Source organism: Antennarius striatus, chromosome 15, assembly GCF_040054535.1.
Source record: "Antennarius striatus isolate MH-2024 chromosome 15, ASM4005453v1, whole genome shotgun sequence".
Lineage (NCBI taxonomy): Eukaryota > Metazoa > Chordata > Actinopteri > Lophiiformes > Antennariidae > Antennarius > Antennarius striatus.
The window spans coordinates 12,286,168-12,305,981 of NC_090790.1; the positions used below are offsets into that span (position 1 = coordinate 12,286,168).

At 40.5% G+C, this 19,814-nt stretch overlaps 1 protein-coding gene across 1 annotated transcript; it reads left to right on the plus strand.

Annotated features, from left to right (window-relative positions):
* Positions 1-411: 411 nt before the first annotated feature.
* Positions 412-18,725, plus strand: cplane1 (ciliogenesis and planar polarity effector 1). Its single transcript, XM_068335589.1, has 49 exons — positions 412-501; positions 825-1,138; positions 1,226-1,361; positions 1,444-1,578; positions 1,831-2,063; positions 2,193-2,296; positions 2,391-2,532; positions 2,650-2,753; positions 3,114-3,296; positions 3,556-3,805; positions 3,923-4,123; positions 4,345-5,132; positions 5,255-5,445; positions 5,640-5,720; positions 5,797-5,958; positions 6,500-6,667; positions 6,747-7,115; positions 7,200-7,417; positions 7,506-7,661; positions 7,971-8,118; positions 8,210-8,319; positions 8,435-8,584; positions 8,696-8,807; positions 9,135-9,447; positions 9,547-10,656; positions 10,806-10,942; positions 11,026-11,111; positions 11,185-11,249; positions 11,435-11,705; positions 11,803-12,177; positions 12,275-12,790; positions 12,884-13,059; positions 13,137-13,224; positions 13,314-13,392; positions 13,732-13,872; positions 14,077-14,139; positions 14,232-14,305; positions 14,410-14,644; positions 14,729-14,976; positions 15,793-15,898; positions 16,043-16,228; positions 16,443-16,485; positions 16,601-16,732; positions 16,824-17,001; positions 17,078-17,133; positions 17,223-17,384; positions 17,491-17,627; positions 17,726-17,973; positions 18,223-18,725. The coding sequence occupies exons 2-49, from the start codon at positions 1,058-1,060 to the stop codon at positions 18,376-18,378; spliced, it is 9,603 nt and encodes a 3,200-aa protein (XP_068191690.1). The 5' UTR covers positions 412-501; positions 825-1,057; the 3' UTR covers positions 18,379-18,725.
* Positions 18,726-19,814: the final 1,089 nt, after the last annotated feature.

Genomic DNA, 19,814 nt, shown 5'->3' on the forward strand with positions numbered 1-19,814 from the left:
CACCATATGTATATCAGAGGTTGAAATCTCTTCATAAGACCACAAGCATCTACGTTCTTCTCAAGAAGATAAAGATTTTGATTTTTACAAAGACACTCGGCTATTAAGTTAAATTTTAGATAACAGGAAATCGCCAAAGTTTTTCAAGTACAAAAATAATAATTAAAAATAAATAAAATTTAAAAAGATTTATCGGTGCATTACATCAGAGAATTTGCAGATGTAAGTGGATCTTCAACTAAATATTTTTGTAGCACTAGATGTTTTTTAAAACTGTTTAGATCTTTTGTTATTTTAGAAAAAACAAAGTCTACTTTCGGACGTCTGACGAAGAAGACGAAGAAGGAGAGAAAAAAGACGAAGAAGAAAGAATCTACGCGTTCCTACGGCAACGCTTTGAAGCTTCCCCAAGAGGATCATGGGAAACAAATTTGGATTTTTGAAACGGGGGGCTTTTCGAAACTCAGAGTTTAGCGCAGCGTAACTAACACCTCTCTGCGGGTATGTGAGTATAAGATTTCACTTCGAGCAATATAACCCGACTGATAATTTTAGGCTTTATTTGGTGTGAACGTTTCGATCAGTATGCTTCCAGAGATATGAGCTAGGTGGCTAATGCTACCTAACGGTATTGTCATTTGTCAGAGACACGTTTTATAGTTGATATTGGATTCAGCCATTAAAGCGGTCCCTTTCCGCTGTCGGTGTGTGACTTTTTAAAAAAAATATGATATCATGATTTCTTTGCATTTCTGATGTGACATCATGATTTCTTTGTATTTCTGACCAGCCGTGTAGCTAATGGCATTGTTTACATTATCCAGCTCACCCACACTCTTGTCATCTTACTTGTTTGGATCCTGCGATCTCGATGAACTCTACAAAAGCGGAAAAACCCACCCATCCATCCATTTTCTCTACCCGCTCTTTCGGCTGTCGTGGGTCGCGGGGTGCTGGAGCCTATCCCAGCTGATTGGGGTCGTGAAGCAGGGTACAGTCCGGGTGCGACGCCATGCACCGTAGAGCAACATAGAGACAAACAACCACACATGCACTCATGGAACTGAATTTGGAGGTTGTTTTGTCATCCAGCATCAAACGAAAGAAACCATGGCCTCGGTTCTGTTGGCTTGGGAAGGTGAAGACCATCTAGTGTCAAGATAAAAACAACAGTAAATCTTTATGTCATAGTATGATTGTGAATCCATGTCGTGTCACCCTTCAGGAGAAAGAATCTGTGTTCCTGCTGGATGACAAACGAATCAGTGAGATCAACATGGTGTCTGGTCGCACCAAGAAGAGGACTCCTAAACTCCATCCTTTGCTCAACAGTGTGGTGACAATGACTTCATCTAACAATGGTGAGTTGACTTGGAAACGTAACGAACAATACTTGTTATTTGTCATTTCTGTGGATTCATATAGTCTCTTGCTATTTTTCAGGTATGTGGCTTTGTGGGCTGCTGTTGTCAGGAGAGCTGTTCCTGTGGAACAGGGATAAAGACCTGCTGAAGACTGCTGCAGCAGCCCCAGAAGTGGCTCGTGTGATTATAGCTGGTCAAGACAATCACAGTTCAGGTGTATATTTATCATGGAGTGGGAAGCGACCTAACTTAAAATATTTGAATATATTGTGAACTTCCCAATTTGGGATCATTAAAGTAGGTGATTGAGGGCGGGTGTTTCACAGGTTTTTTTTTCACTCTGTATATTTAAATGAATTCACACATTGTGTGTCCTATTTCTACTTGTTACATTTAAGTGAAACGTTAATTCTTTAATCCATGGGTATATGCACTTAAATGTTTGCATATATTTGTGTTTTCAAAGGGAATAACGGGCGACTCTCACTCCAAGTTTCTGGGGATGGGATGCGTGTTCTACTGGTGGCCATAACAGGTCAAGTGTTCCTGTGGGAGTGTATGGATTCCAGAGATTTGATGAGCATACGAAATGGCACAGTCAAGGGACAATGGGTGCACATACAGCCCCTTGAGAACTCCATTCTGCCATCACCGGAAGACAAAGAAGCATCCCAACATACAATCTTTGTCAAGACAGAGGTATCTCTTATCAATATAATGCAAATATGACTGATTGTATTATGTTTTAATGAAATAACAAACTTGTGCTCAATATCATATCTTCTCTGGACCTCATATCATCTTCTATGTTTGTTCAAAATCCCTTAGGTTCTGGGCGATGCCTGCTTGTCAGCCTTTGTTTTCACATCCAGGAAGAAGTTAATTGTCACTTGCCTTAAAATACAGTGGGAGGAAGATATTGTCGGAACAGAGTGAGTAAGAGAGTTCATGTAAGAGAAACATCTGTCAGTGGATATTGTAGTTGTTTAAAGTGTACATTCTTTTTTTCACTTGTGTGAACTACAGAATAAAGTGGGCCACCAAGACATATCCTATGTCTAATCTCACCCTACCCTGCCAACCAGTAAAGTCCAGAGGGGCCTTGGTGCCAGCGTTTTCCCCAGATGGCAGATTGCTAGCTATTGTCCTGAACCAGAGACAGCCGAAGGTGAGCATTTGTTCTCAGTTTCTTTTACTTTTTCCACAGCTTCTTTGATTTTGCTTGGTCAATCAATTTGCATAAATATAAAAAAATAGACTTGTATTTCCTTTTTATTGGTTGCAGGCTACACAAGTCCTCTTTCTGAGCACACAAAATTTTATTTCAGTATCAAGGGGCCTTGGAGGATGTGGAAGCAAAAAACTGGAAATTCCTCCTAAGTACATAAGGTACCATATGCTTAGATGAAGATGGGAAACAGGAGACCAACATTGTTTAGTAGTCAAGCCTTTGAGGGACTTAAACTTTATCAACATCTGTTTGATCAGACTGTCTAAATATTGCTGGTGAATGTCTATAACTGAATCTTTGCTCCTTTAAATAAATATAGTAGTATTGATACTGGGAGTGAGTTCAACATGTATAAACGTACCAGAGGAGAATGATCACCTCCCAAAAACGATTGTATAAACAAACATATTAAAAATCATTGGAAATCATTGTTACTGAAGGGTGTGATGCACCCCTTAAATACAGTTACTTCATTCTTTAAAATTTTTGTTGTACAGATGATGTATCTTCTCTTTTAGATCATACTGGGTGGCCAGTGTGAGCTGGTCACCAGGAGGTCTTTTCCTGGCCTGTGTTCTGAAAAGAGGCTCCCTTCTTATGGTTTCTCGTCTTGGAGGACTCCTTAGTCTAACAAGCTGTGGTTGTAGTGTAGAATTTGGTCCTGCACACTTCCTGCCTCTTCACCCTCTCGTTACTTACCGGTAGGAACCTAAGGCATTTTGTTCTTCTTCACCGTTTGCTCTTGTTGCAAGTTATTGATTTGTTTTGGCTGATGATCTTAATCCTCATTTATCCCTGTCATCTGTTATCAGTTTTTCTATAGATGGTTTGAGTTTCCATTGCCTGCCTACTTTCTGTCGTCTGCTGACTCACTGATGTATTATTCCACTAATCATTTCAACACCGATGTGAAGTTTATTGTAACATTTTTTGTTTTTACCTACACTTTTTTCCCTGCAGACTGGCTACATCTGCAGGAAAAATGGAGGCTTCTCTGTCCAGCTCTAGCTTGTCTGTGAGGGATGTACTTAGGCAGCGTTATTCTGTGACCTGGCATCCACGCCTGTTGTATCTCATTGTCTCTGATGGTTACATGGCCACAGTGATGAGGGTACTACACGGGCCTTCCCCTGCAATGTTGCTGACAGTACTTCTAAAAGACATACGTAAAGATCTAGAGAAGGCCAGTCAGAAACTGGATCATTCACAGGTGATAAAGGACCTCAAGAAGTTTGGAGAGGGCCATTTCCCCACTTGAGATTTTTTTTTGGTATGATCTGTAGTGCTATTCTTCACAATGACTTTTCCTTGTATTCATAATTTTCAGGTTGATGTGAGGACATGGCTGGAGTCTGTATCTTGTCTGAATCTCGACAGCAGCTTTGAAGTGTGTAACCCTGTTGGTGCACATGAGCCCAAAACAACAGACTCTGTTCTATCTGCAAACACAGACATATCTGCTTTACCGGTTTTCCTTCAGGACCAGGAGACATTGGGTGGTACCAAGGACCTTCTTGAAAAAGTGCAGGTTGGTAAAATAGCATCAGAGTCTGAGTTGCTTTTATTACATCACATTTATATAGAGGTAAAAGGCAAATAAAATGACCTCATATCTGGTTACTTACAGTGAAAAATATCTACTGACCATAGGCGATGCACTTATACTGATTAAGATGCCTTACCTATTCAATTTATTGCTTGATTCATTAATGTGAGTAGTTTTTAACCTGCTGTTTTGTGGTTTCCTAGAGTTTCTTTGAGGATGAGTCAGACTTTGATGGAGCTCCTTCTGGTCCTCATTTGGAGGATAATGGTCGACTGGAGTTTGCTTCAATGTTCGACACACTTCACGCTCAGGACACACAGACTGACAGTGGACTTGTTACCAGCCCAGATATTGAAATGGACTTTGATGAAACAGAGAGGAAGACTTCTTCTCTTCGTCATCATGAACTTGCAAAAATCCGGAGGAAACTTTTATCTGCCTGGGCTTTTGGCATGTCTTTAGGGAATGTTGTGGAAAATAGAACTGTCCTCCTGAGGCATACCCTGTCTTGTGTAGTGCGACTTGTTGCTTTACTCCACTTCATCCCCAGCTCCACAATCCACACAAGGAAAAAGACAATCCCTGTATCTTCTAGCCTCCTCCACCTCCTCAAAGCCGTCCTCTCTTTTCTTCCTTGGGATGGTTCTCACTCGGATGGACAACGCTGCCTGGGGCTGGTGGTAGACTTCAGTAAACGACTGATTAGTCTCCTTTTGACCCCTCATCCTCAGTCCCAACAGACTGGTCAATGTTGGGTATCTTCTCACAATCTGTCTACAGCCCTGCATATCCTGCAGCTGATCTCTGATTCTCTCGATCACACCTATACTCTGCAGCAGAAAAACATCTGGGCCTCCTCAGAGAAGGAATCCCAGCCACCACAAGTCTGGCTCTCAGATGGACACCATGTGCCGTTGTTACAAGAAGAAAAAGAAGTGAAATTGAATTTTTTATCCCAGGCAAGACCTGATCCCCAGCGACCATCGAGCAGGTGCTGAATATCCCTCTCTTTTTATGTCTATCTATAGTAGTTGTCCATTAAATGCCGTTAGTTAGTAATATTTAAAGCTCAAGTTTAAAGGTTAAACAGGCATTGGTGATTTTTTTTGACAGATTGCTGGGTGTGTGGCAGTGGATTTACAAGATTACTCAGCAGTGTATGGAGGAACTGAAAAACTTTAAAGACAGTGATTCCTGGGAGGAGGAACAGCAACAGCTGTCTGACATCATGTTCCAGATCCAAACAGCTCTGCAGGCTACAGGAGAAAGGCTAGAGGAGGGTCCTGCACTATTGAATTACACAGGTCTGTAAGGAAATGGGCCCTTCATCTAGCCAGTTACAGGAAATAAACAGAAATGTTTTAATCTTAACAAACCAAAAACATAAATAAATAAACCATGGTTTTCATTAAAGAAAGCCCTGAGACTTACATCTGGATATGTCTTAATACTATACAATAATAAATTGTTATTAATAAATTCAGCCCTCTACCCTCAGGTGAACATCTTTTCCTGTGTGGCTCTTACCCAAAAAGTGCTGATACGTGGCGATCTCAAATTTGTGAGGAGAGTAACAAAAGTGAGAACCTCTGCTTGTGATTTTAAGTCTGACTGCATGATCATGGTAAAATGGTAATCACCTCTCTTTCCGTTAGGCTGTGATCGCAGCGTCTTCAAGCAAACACAGCTTTGTCTTGCGCTGCTATACAGTCTTTTGTCGCAATACCGTCTGAGAGAAGCCCAAGAGATGGGGGACCATATGGCCTGTCTGATTCTAGACAGAGCTGGACACCAGAAGAATACTATCTCCATAACAGGTCTGCTATGGTCAATACCTTCTCTGTACTCCTATGGCTTTTAGAAACAAACCAGTATAAGAAATAAAGCTGTACCTTATATTCGTATTGGAATAGAGCAGATCTGTCCACACCTCACAACTCATTATTCTAGTATATATTCATTTATTTATTTATTCATAACATGAATAATGCACATTAATTAACATCACTGATTTTCAACAGTTAGATTAATCATCAGCGTAGAAATAAAATTGCACAGAAAATTGTTTCAGCAAAATAGTGATGCATCCATGTGTGATTGGCTGAGAATGTGAGACTTATAAAGTACAACACGTACAATGCAAGCAGTTAGTACAGAACTTTGTTAGAGAACAATTAACATATTCTGTTAGACATTGGCATCGTAACGCTAATCACATTAAATTGCAGATGATAAATTAACTGACAAACATAGAGTGAAATCCAAACAAAGTCTAAGCTGATCACAATGATCATACAACTGTTTACCTCATTCTGAATGTAAGGTGATAATTCTTAGCTGTGTCTTCATGTTCTGCAGCAGACGCTCTTCCATGCCCATGGCTACCACTGGACCTTCACAGTGACGCAGCTTTTGCAGTGGTTCAAACTCTGGGGAGATTCATGGCCTCATATTTCACCAATCAACCCCTGTTCATCCTGCCTGCTCACCATGTAGCCATTCTACCTCCACTCCATCTACCTCAGGGTGCGTTTACATAATTGGCACACATCATTAAAAAAATGTCTTCATTTATTTTGCCATTTGGTAAAACATGTTTTTTCAGCCTGTAGTGTTGGGCGCTTGGTTCCACTGAGCCAGGAGGAAGTTTCGAGAGCAGTGCGGCAGCAGCAGCTGTCAGAAGTTTGGACAGTCGACTACGCCCAGGACCTCCTCCTGCTGGGGGGTTTGCTTCCAGAGACAGCGTGGCTGGCCTACCATCTTGGGGCTTGGAAAACAGCAGCCTCGCTGAGCCTGGCCTATATGAACTACTGCTCTTACTATTTTAACTTCTCTTCTCTCAGGAGGAAAGAATTTCACCTCCCAAAAGCTTTAGAACCAGAGAGCATCTTTCAGGTTGAGTTGGAGCGTCTTTTTAGCAGCAAGTCTGACTCTCAGGAATGCAGGGATAAACATGGTGGCTTGAGTTTTACAGGTAGGTGACAACTGACCTCTGCAGTATGTCTGTACAGAACCCTTGAATTTTAATCCATACTTGTCATTAAATCCTTTGCACCAGAGCCTCTGGAAGGAGATGACTGCAGCATTTTGCAGGTTTCCATACAGGAGATCTTAAAGGCTGCAGTTATGGCTGGAGTGGATGTTATTTCTTCACCGTTGTCCTCCTTGTTGGAAACTGCCAAACAGCTGTGTTCTGGCCTGACTACCTTGGTACCCAATGGCGTGTATCTTCCTTCCCCACCTCTTTATTGCCCTCAGCCCTCCCCTAACACACAGGTACATACCATAGTTAATCTGTCTCTCCATACACTATGTACAGTGCACATGCAAATTTGATTTGTTGTTGTGTGGTTTCCTCGTGTAGGACCCAGTGGAGCAGTTTGGAGAAGTTTCATCACGTCACAAAGTGTCTGGAGTTCTACAAAGTTTACTCTTACTACTGAGAGCTGCTTGTTGTAGTCGTCCTGCTGCCCAGTGGTACATAAACCGCCTGCGCCGTGCCAGACACATTCTATACAAGGTACTTTTTTTAGAATTGAAGGGTTTAACATTTTTGAGGGAGTAAATCTTTTGTTGTTTACAATTTTATGCATTATAAAAACAAGAGTATGTGGCAAAGAAACACAATGACAACCATGTTATTTTGAAGAATTACTTAATTTTTTTACATTTAACTACACCTTCATTGGGCTGTCATGCACGTTGGCATTTAAAGATGAAATTGTCGATGGAATGATAATTGTGTACCCTATGTGGTGTGGAATGAGAACGGTTTCATATGAAGTGCCATGGTAGGCTAGCTAGAGTAAATATATGGTTTTGTTTTCAGATCAAGAAGACGTACCCTTACCCATCCGCTCAGACAGAAGAAAAGGCTTTCCCAGAGGGTCTGATCAAGTTCATTTCGTGCAGTGGATTCTTCAAACAGGGGCCCAATAAAGATGGCCGCCTTGATCCGGACACTATTCAAACCATTAGTAATATGCTACTCACAATAAAATACAAATTCCATATTTTATAATATATTGGGTATCATTACATTTAATATTATTTATATTTTCTAACAAGTCTGTTTCAGAGAGCTGTGTGGTTTGTGCTGGATGCTTCATGTGAGAGACCAGCTCTCCATTTCCTGCAGGAAATATCAGGCAGCCAAACAACGCAGCAGAAATGAGCAGGTAATCCCTTTGTGTTTGACTGATATCATGATTCAGTATAACTATCCTTATACCCTAAAATATACCTTTATACCCAGATACCTTACAAATGTTTGTGTGTATTTGTGTTCCTCAGACCGCTGCTGATCCAAAGGTGATATCTGCCTGTGTTGAGGCTCTCTGTTGGGTCCGTCGTTGCCTGCCTTTCTCTCACTTCCTCAATGCTGAGGAGATCCTTCAGGACATTCTGCTCAGCCTCGTCTGTGAACTCCCTCCTTTCACTCTGGTGAGTTTTTATTTCATTGTCTTACAAAGAATTATTCTGTAACAAAAGTTCCTTGAGTGATGGCTTTTCTTATTCTTATTTCTTATGCTTTTTCTCTTCTTTTCATCTTAGGTGGCAGATTTGTTGGTGCAAGCTTTCCCAGAGGAGGAGGAAACTGTAAGAGTTCCTCTGAGAGAAAAGTATAACTCATTGCTGCAGAGACTGAGGCAATGCAATGCCATTGGTATGGACACCTCAACACCGAACCTCAATTTCTTATATTTGCTTTAGACTTTTTGGTACATTTAATTCGGAATACATTATTTATATTACTTGTAAAATTGGATTTTTTTTCCCAAAAAGTCAAATGTGATAGCAAGATAACATTTGTTGTTGTTTTTGTTTAGGACTGCTTACATCATAGATTCACTGTATGCACTGATTCTACTTCATCAGAAATTTTGTTCGATTTTTTTTTAGGTGAATACATAAACATTGATCATTGAGAGGAAATATTTTACTTATCAACCCTCACTTAAAAAAACTCCTCCATGATCTGTCTTTTTTTCAGAGGTGGGAAAAGAGGGAAAAAATGAGCTGATGATGATTGTAATCCAAGATAAACGGCGTCAGAGAAGAAAACATCTTGGACGTTTGCAGAGACATTTGGCCCCACCTGAGCTCCATCTGTGGGAGACTGAGGAGAAAGAGGAGGACAGAGGAAGCAAACACGGAACAGCCGTTTTAAGGAAACTTTCACTGGATACAAGTCACAGCAGCAGCAACTCAACTGACTGTGGGTTCCCCCCAATCTGCAGCGAAGGAGATGCAGCCGATACAACTGAGACTATGTCTCCTGAAAAACATAGCAGAGCTAAGGCCAGGTAACCAACATGAGATAGCAGTGCAACCATTACATTTAGATGTCCTGTATTAATATCGTAGCTTAATCTGTGATCTGTGATCTTTGATTTTCCTTAAAGGGGCAAGAAAACAAAAATGTTAAAAGAGCATGGAAAGAAGTCTGCTGTTAAGACTGACAGCATCAATCATAATGAAAGTCAGTCAGGAAACGCCAAGGGGCCCTGCCTACCTGTTGTTGGCACCTGGGAGTTTGAGCTGGACGATGACGAGTATCTAAATTTCTTGGAGCTTTTTCTCAGCTATGTGTTGGAAAAAGATGCTGCACATGGCAGAGATTCAGGATTTGAACTCCCTCTCTTGAAGAACTTCTCCTCCAAGTTAAAGAAGAGAGAGTTGCAATCCCTCAGCTTTGATGTGCTCACCACTATTCATCGCAGACAAAGAGATGCAAACTATCCTGTGAGAAAACACTTGGGAAAAGATCCTCCAGTGTTCAAAGCTGGCTGCTGCTTCAAGCCCATGAAACTAGTTGTGACACCAGAGCCGCAAGCTTCGTCTGTCTGGAGTGAAGCCCTCGGATCAAGGACTAGTCATTCTGTCTCTTCACTTCCAGGACTGAGGATTGGAAAGCAGAAGGGCTTGTTTGGCCTCCGACAGCAGAGCATTGTGTCTTCAGGCCAAAGAATAAATGGAGACCACTTTGATTCTGAAAGCCGTCTTATTCTTAATGCCTCTTCCATGGGGCAGTTATCAGAGAGCTTGAAGTTTGGTTCCTCAACTTCTGTGCAAGCTACACTTGAACGGCAGCAGGGTCTGGATCCTACGTTTGAGGCTCAGTTTCCAAAGCTGGGCAGGCTACTGGAGTGGATGGTGCGCTGGGCTGATCGGAAGGTGCTGTTAGGGCATCACGGCAAAAAGAAGAAAGACACAGGAGGAGTATTTGAAGGAACAGCCACTGAAGGAGTAGTGATTCGGGTCAAAGCCTTTACGCCAACCATCCTTACTTCGCTCACTTTGCTGCAGAACAGGTACAATGCTCTGCTTGAGACTGATCACCACAGAGACCACATCCAATTTCCAGCAATACAATATATTGTAGCCCCTGTGCTACAATCTGAGGTCGATCAAAAGCTGGAAAATGAGAGCAGTGTATCTTCAAGCAACTCTGGATCAGCCAACGAACCCAATGCTGGTCTCGATCTCAATCTACAGCAAGAAGAGGTGTCCTTGTGAGTGCCCCATGTTTGTATTTATAATATACTAGTAATTAATTAGTAATTAATAATATATAGTAATTAATTATATGTATGGACAATGATATGAACAGTTATAGCAACGATAAAGCTCTCCTCTGTATTTACATATTGTTTCTCTGCAGTAGTTCTTTTACAGAAGAACCAGAGGAAGAGAGAGTTCTTCCCAATGAACAGAATCAGCAAAGTTTTGATGCTCAGCAAACACATATTTCCCAACGACCATCTGTTGCTGACTTCATTATTGCACTTGAAAAAGAAGGTATAATGTATTTATTAGATTACCAAAGTTGCTTTATATTATGCACTTGTGGCAGAATATTTATTGATATATTTGATTTTTAGACAAAAACAGTGTCACTGACGACTCAGAAGTCTCGTCCTTGGTTTCGAATGAGAATTACTCTGAGAAAATCTGCACACCTGAAACGGTAACTATTACCTCCGATTACTTTTACATATCAGCATTTTCGGAATTCAAAATATCATTTATGTCATTTGCAGAGTTTAAAAGTTGAAGACCTGGACATCTCAGAAAATGCAGAAGACATATCCAACTCCACCTTAATGTGAGTCCTTAATGAAGTATTGTGTCATGGGATGTTAGCCATAGTTGATTTTAGACATATAAACATCGATAAAAATATTGTGATTTATTTCTGTATGGTCATGAAACCTCAATATCAGATTAAATTGCCTGTTTTTTATTTTTTAAAATGTTTTATCTATATATATATTTTTTTTTTCATGAAAGCGACATTCATACTCAAAGCCCACAAGCACCCCCACTCCAGGAACCCCGAGGTGTACCTGCTGTCCAGGAAGAGGCAGAGGTCCATGCAGAGCTTTCTGGTTCAGTAGGATTACATCACCCAAACACTCCCATGGACTCTTCCAGCCTTCAGCCACAAAATTCTGAGGTTGATGCACCTGCTGCAAATTTCACTGCCCCCCATCAGCCGTTACCCAATTTGACTCCCCCAATGAGACAGCGTCTAGGAGAAGACTTGTACAGACTGGTTCAGGTAGGAAGAGACTGACCAAGTGAAGAGGTTTGGACTCAAACAAATTAAATTTGTAGTATAAATTGACTTTGAACTAAGTGTTTTTGCATTTTTACAGAATATCAACTATATGAGCCTGATGGAGGTTTTGGGAGCTTCATTTTCTAACCTGCACCTTGCTCAGCAAAGCTCTTCTTTGGCCCAGTCTAACATTAATTACTCACAACCAAATGTGCCATCATCATCCGCTTCCAATTCCACCCCTCAACCACATGTCTTACCTGTGCAAACTAATATTTCCGTGACACCTCAGAATCAAGCATGCGTGCCAGGTTTAGAACCCACCAATGCTCAGTCCATTCCGGTCCCTGCAGCTGCGTTTACAGACCAGCCTTCCAGACAAAGCCCAGAGAGATCCCCTCCAACTAACAACCAACGTCACATCACAAGAACTCCGTCCTGTAATGTTAACAGTGCAAGTGTAAATTATCAGGTATGAAGTGTTCTGCTAAAGCATTGTTTTCCATCAATGCAAACAATGCTTAAATCACAGTGAAACTAATCTGAACATTGTCTCTTTTATTGTTCAGAAAATGCAGCCACTCTCTGTCCAAGCGGTGTCATCAGAAGGCCAGATTAGGGGGAGCGGGAGCTTAATCCCACCCTCACAGGGGCTTCTGGCTACCACTGACGCCATTAACAATGCTGCTGTGATATTACCTCATGATAATACACATAGAGATCCTGCTTCCCTACCCTTTGGCTTGAAGTTGCTTCGCTGTCCCCCATCGGCCCACCACACCTCAACCCCGCGTTATCCTACAGTCCACAAGAGCAAAACAGATGATGAGTCCGTCTTCTCAAAGAAGGTTCAACCCAAAACTCAGACTTCAGGAGGATTTAGGGGACAAGAGTTACCACTGCTTCCTTCTGTCTCATCAATTCAAGGCCTCCGTCAGCAGCACTTTCAGCCTGCACCACAAACACACATCACTTTCCCCAAGTTACCCTTACCATCTTCCTCCAGGCCTCCTATGTTCATTGCAGCTCCGAGGGGAGAAGTTCAATATTTGAAGCTCCTACATATAAAATCAGGACCAAAAATGGCAAGAAATGCTTCCTTAATTTCAGATTTTATAGAGTAGCTATTGTTAAAACTCGCATTGAGACTTATGTGCATATACCCATCTTTGGCACAGATATTGCCCACAGCAGTTCCTTCAGCTCAGACAACTAATCTCATCTCCATGGAGGGGTTGACAAGTTCAGTGAGGCAGAATGCTGAGGAGGCTCAGGTGCAGTTGCTTGGATTAGCTTCACCTATTGAAAGAACCAGGAAAGCCATTGGCTCACCCAGCTCTCACTCCAGCAGGAGGTAATCACATATTACCGGGTGTCTTTTATTAAAGCTGATCATTTTACTCATGATACTCTATAATTTGTTCTTTGCAGGGAGAAACAGAAGGAGAAGAAGGCAGAGAAAGAAAGGAAAACAGAGGTCACATTCAGGCCAGATGACTCTATCATCTTTGCAAAAACGGTAAAATGATTGCTGATGAGACATTTTTGTGTTACTGTCAGGTTTAATTGTAATTCCACTCTTAATTTGCAATTTCAATTCACCTGCAGCCATCAAATGAGAATGTGTACGAGGAGGCCTTAGCTGCAGATGAAAACAGTTCTGGCCAGGATGCTGCTGTTCCATTTGGTTAGTGTCAAAAACATGTTCAATTACACCTGCCTGTTTAATCACTAAACTGCTGTAATCTCACTGGAATATGAAGGTTTTCAAACAGCCTCTCATTGAGGGCTATGGTTAATTAATGTAAACTGGTGAGGAAAGAATAGAAGAACTGCCAGGTGTCGATGTTGTCTGCTAAAGTTCTTTACATCATGTTTTTATAAGGTATGGAGGTGTGCAGTTTATACTACTACTTCCTTAAATTAGAATTTAGAAAAGCTTAACAGAAAAGTTTCCCAAATTTTCCCATACTGAAAACATTTGAATTCCATTGATTTGTTATTCTTTTTTCTAAATGACTTATAGTTCCAGAATCCTTCGACTCTTTGCTGACTGGTCAGAGATTATTGGACAAGGCCATGTCCACTTCAGCTGAGCTCCATGCTTTTGCTTCCACAAATAAAAGACCCCCAGAATGCAATGATGCTTTCACCAACACAGACCCTGGTGAGGTTGGATAGAATTTATACAATAGTAATAATGTGACAGATGTGCATATTTACATTTTTTAGCTTGTGTTTCTAATTGCTTGAAAAAAATTTTTTAACAATTTTTTTAACGTGAGTCCATTTTATGGGATTCACTGCAGTTTCTTGCGCATGGTTTCATGATGGCTAAAAAATGATCTCATGTTGATTACTTTTGTTACAGTTTCTCCTCGTCCACTTGTTGATAAAGCAGTTTCTACCTCTGTGACCATCAGCATCCCAAAATGTAAGGTAGTTTTAATTGTTTTGTTTTTTTAATTTGTTGTGGATCTAATGAGGAGTTTAACAATCTCTGTTTTTGTATGTTTTTTTATGCAGCACAAGGAAACCTGCAATTTTCACTGGAGGTCCCTGTAAAAGATACACAGACACAGAGGTCAGAGAAGAATCTGGTAAGAGGCCAGAGTTTAGTTGGAACCAGCTTGCAATTATTTTAATTATGTGATGCTTTAATTAACAAATTCAAAATAAAAATTCACTTATCAATGCCTGTCAGGATCTGGATTGCCGCCAGTTCATAAGTGTCTTGGATCTGGAAGATAAAAACTACCATCAGGATTTGCCAGTTTGTCTCAGCCCAAGAGCACCAGACATTCCTTTAAGCCAATCTTCTGCGCCAACGTCTGCAGAGCTTCATGTTCTCGCAACTTCTGTCATTTGTGCCGCTGCTGCTGATGTGAAACCCATCAACTTGATTCCAGAAGATCCTGTGCAACCCACCACTCATGCAGGTGATTATATGTCTGCATAGATCAACAATACTGATCAACTGTGATGTGAATATCTGTTAACTTTTGCTGTAAATATCCTCGAAGAGTTATCGTCACTCAACCACACCGAGCCCAGCCTGGATCCAGACCGAACCTCTACACAAGACACAGAGAACCTGTTTGATCCTAAAGTCCGTGGTGCCATAAAGACACAGAGCTTTGGACGTCACCATGCCTCATCCACACCTCCCACAGTCTGGTTCTCCACTCGTCTGTCAGAGCTGGATGTTCAACTGGCTTCTCTTCAGAACATAGCAGATTTTCTTGAGACAGACCTTTGCGACTCCAGGATGGTATGAAAACATGCTATTTTTATGCCTTCATACAGTCAATAATCATGACTAGACGCATTGTGTTATTGATTGTCTAGCCATACTTCCATTCTTGCAACTTCCATTGTTGCATTGTCATGTGATTGTTATAGCTCAGAAAGGTCTGAGTGGAGTTTCTTGAAATTTGGAAAAAATGTCCAATTTAGCTCAAGAATGAACAAATTTATTTCTTGTGGTCGCAGGCAAGATTCTTGTGACATGACAAAACATGACTGAAAAATTCAAATGTTAGTTATTACAAAGTTTGACACAAATATCTAATAGGCTGAAGGTTCAAAAGGTCTAATGAGCAAAAGGTGCAATGTCATCTTTACAGTTGCATCATAATGTTACACCATAACTTTTATAATCCCCTTGGTGAAATAGTTTTTCCACCCCAGCCTATTTTTACCCACATATGTATATGGCACAGGCCCTGAAACACACACTCACACGCAAGGGGCCTGTAGGCATTTTAAAAAATGGTGAGAAGTAGAACATAAAGGTTCAGCTCGAGCACTGCCGAGGTTCCTTTGATCAAGGCACCGTGTCCCTACAGGGACAGTATTTCACATTTGGTCAGATACTGAACTAGTAACACAACCTGTCATGACCTTGAGATGTCATTGTCATTGTAGCTCTATCGGTCACAGCATTTATTATATGGAGGTAAACCGCAACTTGTGAATGGAGGCATAGAACTGGCAGCACCTCTAGTTGTATGTATCATGATTATATTATTAATAGTCTCAAATACTGAGAGATATGTAACATGTCATCCCTTCCTTGTCTCTGTAGCTGGTGAACACCATTGAAAAGCTGACACCAGTTTCGGCAGCAGATGTTAAGACATGCAGTAACCATGCAGAAAAAAGAACTGTCAGACTATCTGTTCCTAAGGAAGGCAAGGCATAAATTGTCAATACTTTAATACCATTCATTACAGTGTATGTCCTTGAACCAGAAATAATAAAGCAAATATGCAGGTTTAAGACAATAACATCTAAAAATTGTCAAAACAACCTTTTGCATTCTCTGCCTCTGACAGCATGGACGCCACGCCTGGACATTTCATCTGAACCAATTCCCTTTGAGACAGATGAAGAAAAGCAGGAAGAAGCAGCAGCAGCAGTTCATGATGGGCCCATAATCACTCCAGAATGGAACCCGTTTATTCTTTCTTCCACCTCTCACTGTCACAAAGCTGGTCCTTCCTACATTCACATCCCTACAAGTAAATGAGCAAGTCATATAGTTAAATTATTATAGTTAAACTATATTAGAGTCTAATTGATTTTTTATGGGACAAAAAATTCATTTTTAGTAAATGAACAGGCATTAGGCTAGGACAATGCAGGTTTGCACATTTTCTAGGTGTCCTACAGTTAAGACACCATAGAAGTCAAATGAGCTGATGTCCTCTTCTAATGTTTATATTTCTCCCACAGAAACAAGAGATCAACTGGCTGAAACATCTGAAACATCTTTTGTGTAAGAAATGAAACAAGTTCCAATAAGTCTTTCAACCATGTTATGTGCTTCTTTCAGAGGGCTTACGGAATTATTTCTTTCTTTCACACTCTTCTCTCTATCTGTCCGTCTGAAGAATGCCAGATGAGAACCCGAGTCAGACTGAGCTATCTGATACAGCAGAACTCTTAGATGAGTTAGCGCAGGAAGGGTATTTATGCCAAGCTGACCTGGATTTGTCCAATTCACAAACAGCACATTGTAGCAGGTATGGTACTCCCTAAAATTCTGTGCTGTTTGAATGATGATTCAAACATTGCATTTATTTTTGAGCTGAAAAATAATTCTACTCCCTGCAGGATAGACCAACAGGAAAGTAGCTGGACGTCGGGGAGACGACCTCGTACAGAGGAAGAGAGGAGAGAGCTGAGGATCTGGATGAGAAGAAAACAGAGGGAAAGTCTGGCAGTTTATCAGAAGCACCGAGGGAGCCTGAGGGAAAGGGAGCACAAACCTTATTCTCCCTGTCAAACAGCAGTAAGAAATGTTTCCAGGAATGACTGCTGTGTGTGTTTAATTATTACATTCACATTATGTACCTCTGCTCCTCCAGAAACCAACAATGAAGAATACAACAACCATTTGGAGAACTAGACAAGACAAAGAAAAGTTTGTACCTCTTTACATTGTATGTGGGCATGAGACGTTCATGTCTGCAACTGGTAACTTCTTTTTTCCTTTTTATTCTGATTTACTAGGCTCAGACTTCTGGAGCAATACAGTCAAAGGGTCCATGATGCCTGTTCTTTAGCTATTGACCTTCCCACCGATCCTGCATCTACAACTTTTTCACAACCTGGATCACCAGTGTTGTCACCTGCACAATCCATCTCTTCTCCACAACCCGGTGCCACTCACAGGTATCTCCTCATCTGACCAGGACCATATTTTATTAAAGAATATTTTTACTTAAATTTAGAGTGTATATAAGTTTTGTTTTTAAATTTTATTATTTTTTCTTTTCAGGGCTCACAGTCTTTCTACCATTGATAAAAGAAATCCTAAATCAGGACAAGACCTTCTCCACCTTTATCCAAGGACTCCTGAGAAGCACATGGAGCTTTCAGAGGCCCACGACAGGAGGCTGGGTCTACATAGACCAGGTATCAGAATGATATTAAACTACACTGATGCAGATTTTTTGTCACGCTATTGTAAAAGACATTCATAAAACTTGTGTCAATATGTGAATGTGTATCAGCGACCTCTCTGCCAAGGGACCGTCTGTCTCAGCTCACCAGACGTGGAATGCTCACTTACACGAAGAGCGACAGTAATCAGAGAGTGGAGCAGCATGCAGGATCCCAAAGAAAGATTGGGTCAAAGAAAGTACCTTCTGGATTGACTGCTGCAAGGAAAGGGATCCTAAGGGAGCACACCAGGATTGAAAATGTTTTGGAGCCCCCCTCAAGACTAAACCGGTTGCTAGGCCCAGAAGACTCCACCAGGGTAAAAAATTATAGTTTTGACTATATCTTAGCCTATATTTGAGAGGAATATTGCTCCCATAGATGAAAAGTGATTTCTGTCAAGTTATTTGACAGAAGTTAAACAACTTGACAGAAGTTATTTAACTTTCATTCATTTCTGTCAAGTTAAATAATTCTGCTTGAATTTAATCTTTTCATGTCATTCTTAAATAAAGATATGGTTTGATAGATTCTGGATTTTTATATCATTTATTTCCTGTGCATTCAGTTTATAGTTGGGCTATTGAATGAAGCAGATGATGGTGCCGGAGCTGATGTGTCAGACTTTGACTGGCTGGATAACCTTTCTGAGGCTGGCAGCAGCACCCTCAGCAACATAGACTGGGATGCCATCGAGAGGATGGCGGACGAAGAAGAACCTTGAGTTAAAGTGTCGAAAGAAGAAGTTAAAAAAAACTGTCATACTGACACAATGGTATTTTGCTGGAGAACAGTGTCCAAGATTTGTTCTTTGTTCTACTTCAATTCTGAACGGTTGTCACAAAGTTTCATTATTCATTTATGGGACTACATAATATTTTTCAACTAATCAACTACACTCTGAGAGAAAATGTCATTTACATATGTCTACATTCTTAATAGATTTGACCTACAATAAATTGTGATACATTCAATTTTATTTGTGATTTATATCTACAGTGATGCTTTTCTTCTTTTAATCTTGTTTTTTGCCATTTGTGTGTATATTTCTAAAGTTTTATATATTTTAAATCATTTTTGTACAGACATGAATGTTTAAAGAAATAAAAAACTTGTCCACAGCTTTTTCTCTGCTTCATGGCAAGCGTGTTTTAATATTTGACATGTTTTGAAAATATGACGTTGACTGAAACAATATAATTTGGTAATAAATTAATGTCTTTTGTGTAAGTGTCACGTAAAACTGATGTTGAAGACCTTCAACATCAGTTTGAAGGTCTTCAAATCTGAGTGACCCCAGAAATGCCCCTGCCCCTGTCCTGTCAATTTTCTTTTTTAATTTGTGGATTATGTGAAACACAACCATGAAAAGTCTGTTCTTCCATTGAGTTGAACAAAATAAGTATGTAGTGTTTCCAGCCCTGATAAGGCCTTCCCACTGAGCTATGGTCCCCCGTATTTGTCTTAACATGAGATAGAGTTTACTCGTTGCTGACAATGAACTCGTGTAGTTATCACCAGGTTAACTGCTTTTGCTGGACAGTGATTCCTTATAGTTGCAAGCCTTAAAACTCTGACTCACCATCTGAGATTATTTTTATTTGGGAAATAATGGTTATCTCAGAACCATCTCACTAAATTTAGTGAATACTTGAAGAAGCATGATGGAAGTGAGTCTTGGATTGTTTTAGCATACCACTAACAATAAAGTATAAATTCTGACAAATGAAGTCAGAATTTGGATGTGAAAGTTAAAATTCAATGAATATAGTGAAAATCTCGTGAATAATCTCCCAGGACCTGTCCTGTCCTGGGACCGCAACACCGCATCGCTGGCCAAAAAAGCCGAACACATCTCTTGTGTTTCGTCTTATACTTCGTGCTGTACTGTCTGATGTACTGTCTGTGTTGTACTGCCTGTTTACCCTGGGTCAGAGAGGACTGCAATTTCACCTGTGCTGTATGTCGTGCATATACAGTATGGTACACTTGACAATAAAGCTGACTTTGACTTTTAACTTTGAATAAAGACAGAATTCTGAGAATGCCATAATTCTGGGTTCTGGAATACATTTAATGATAATGCTTAAATTGTGAGAATACTGTAATATGTCAAACTTTTAGGGTTTAAGGTAAAGATTGACTGATAAAATCTGCCCC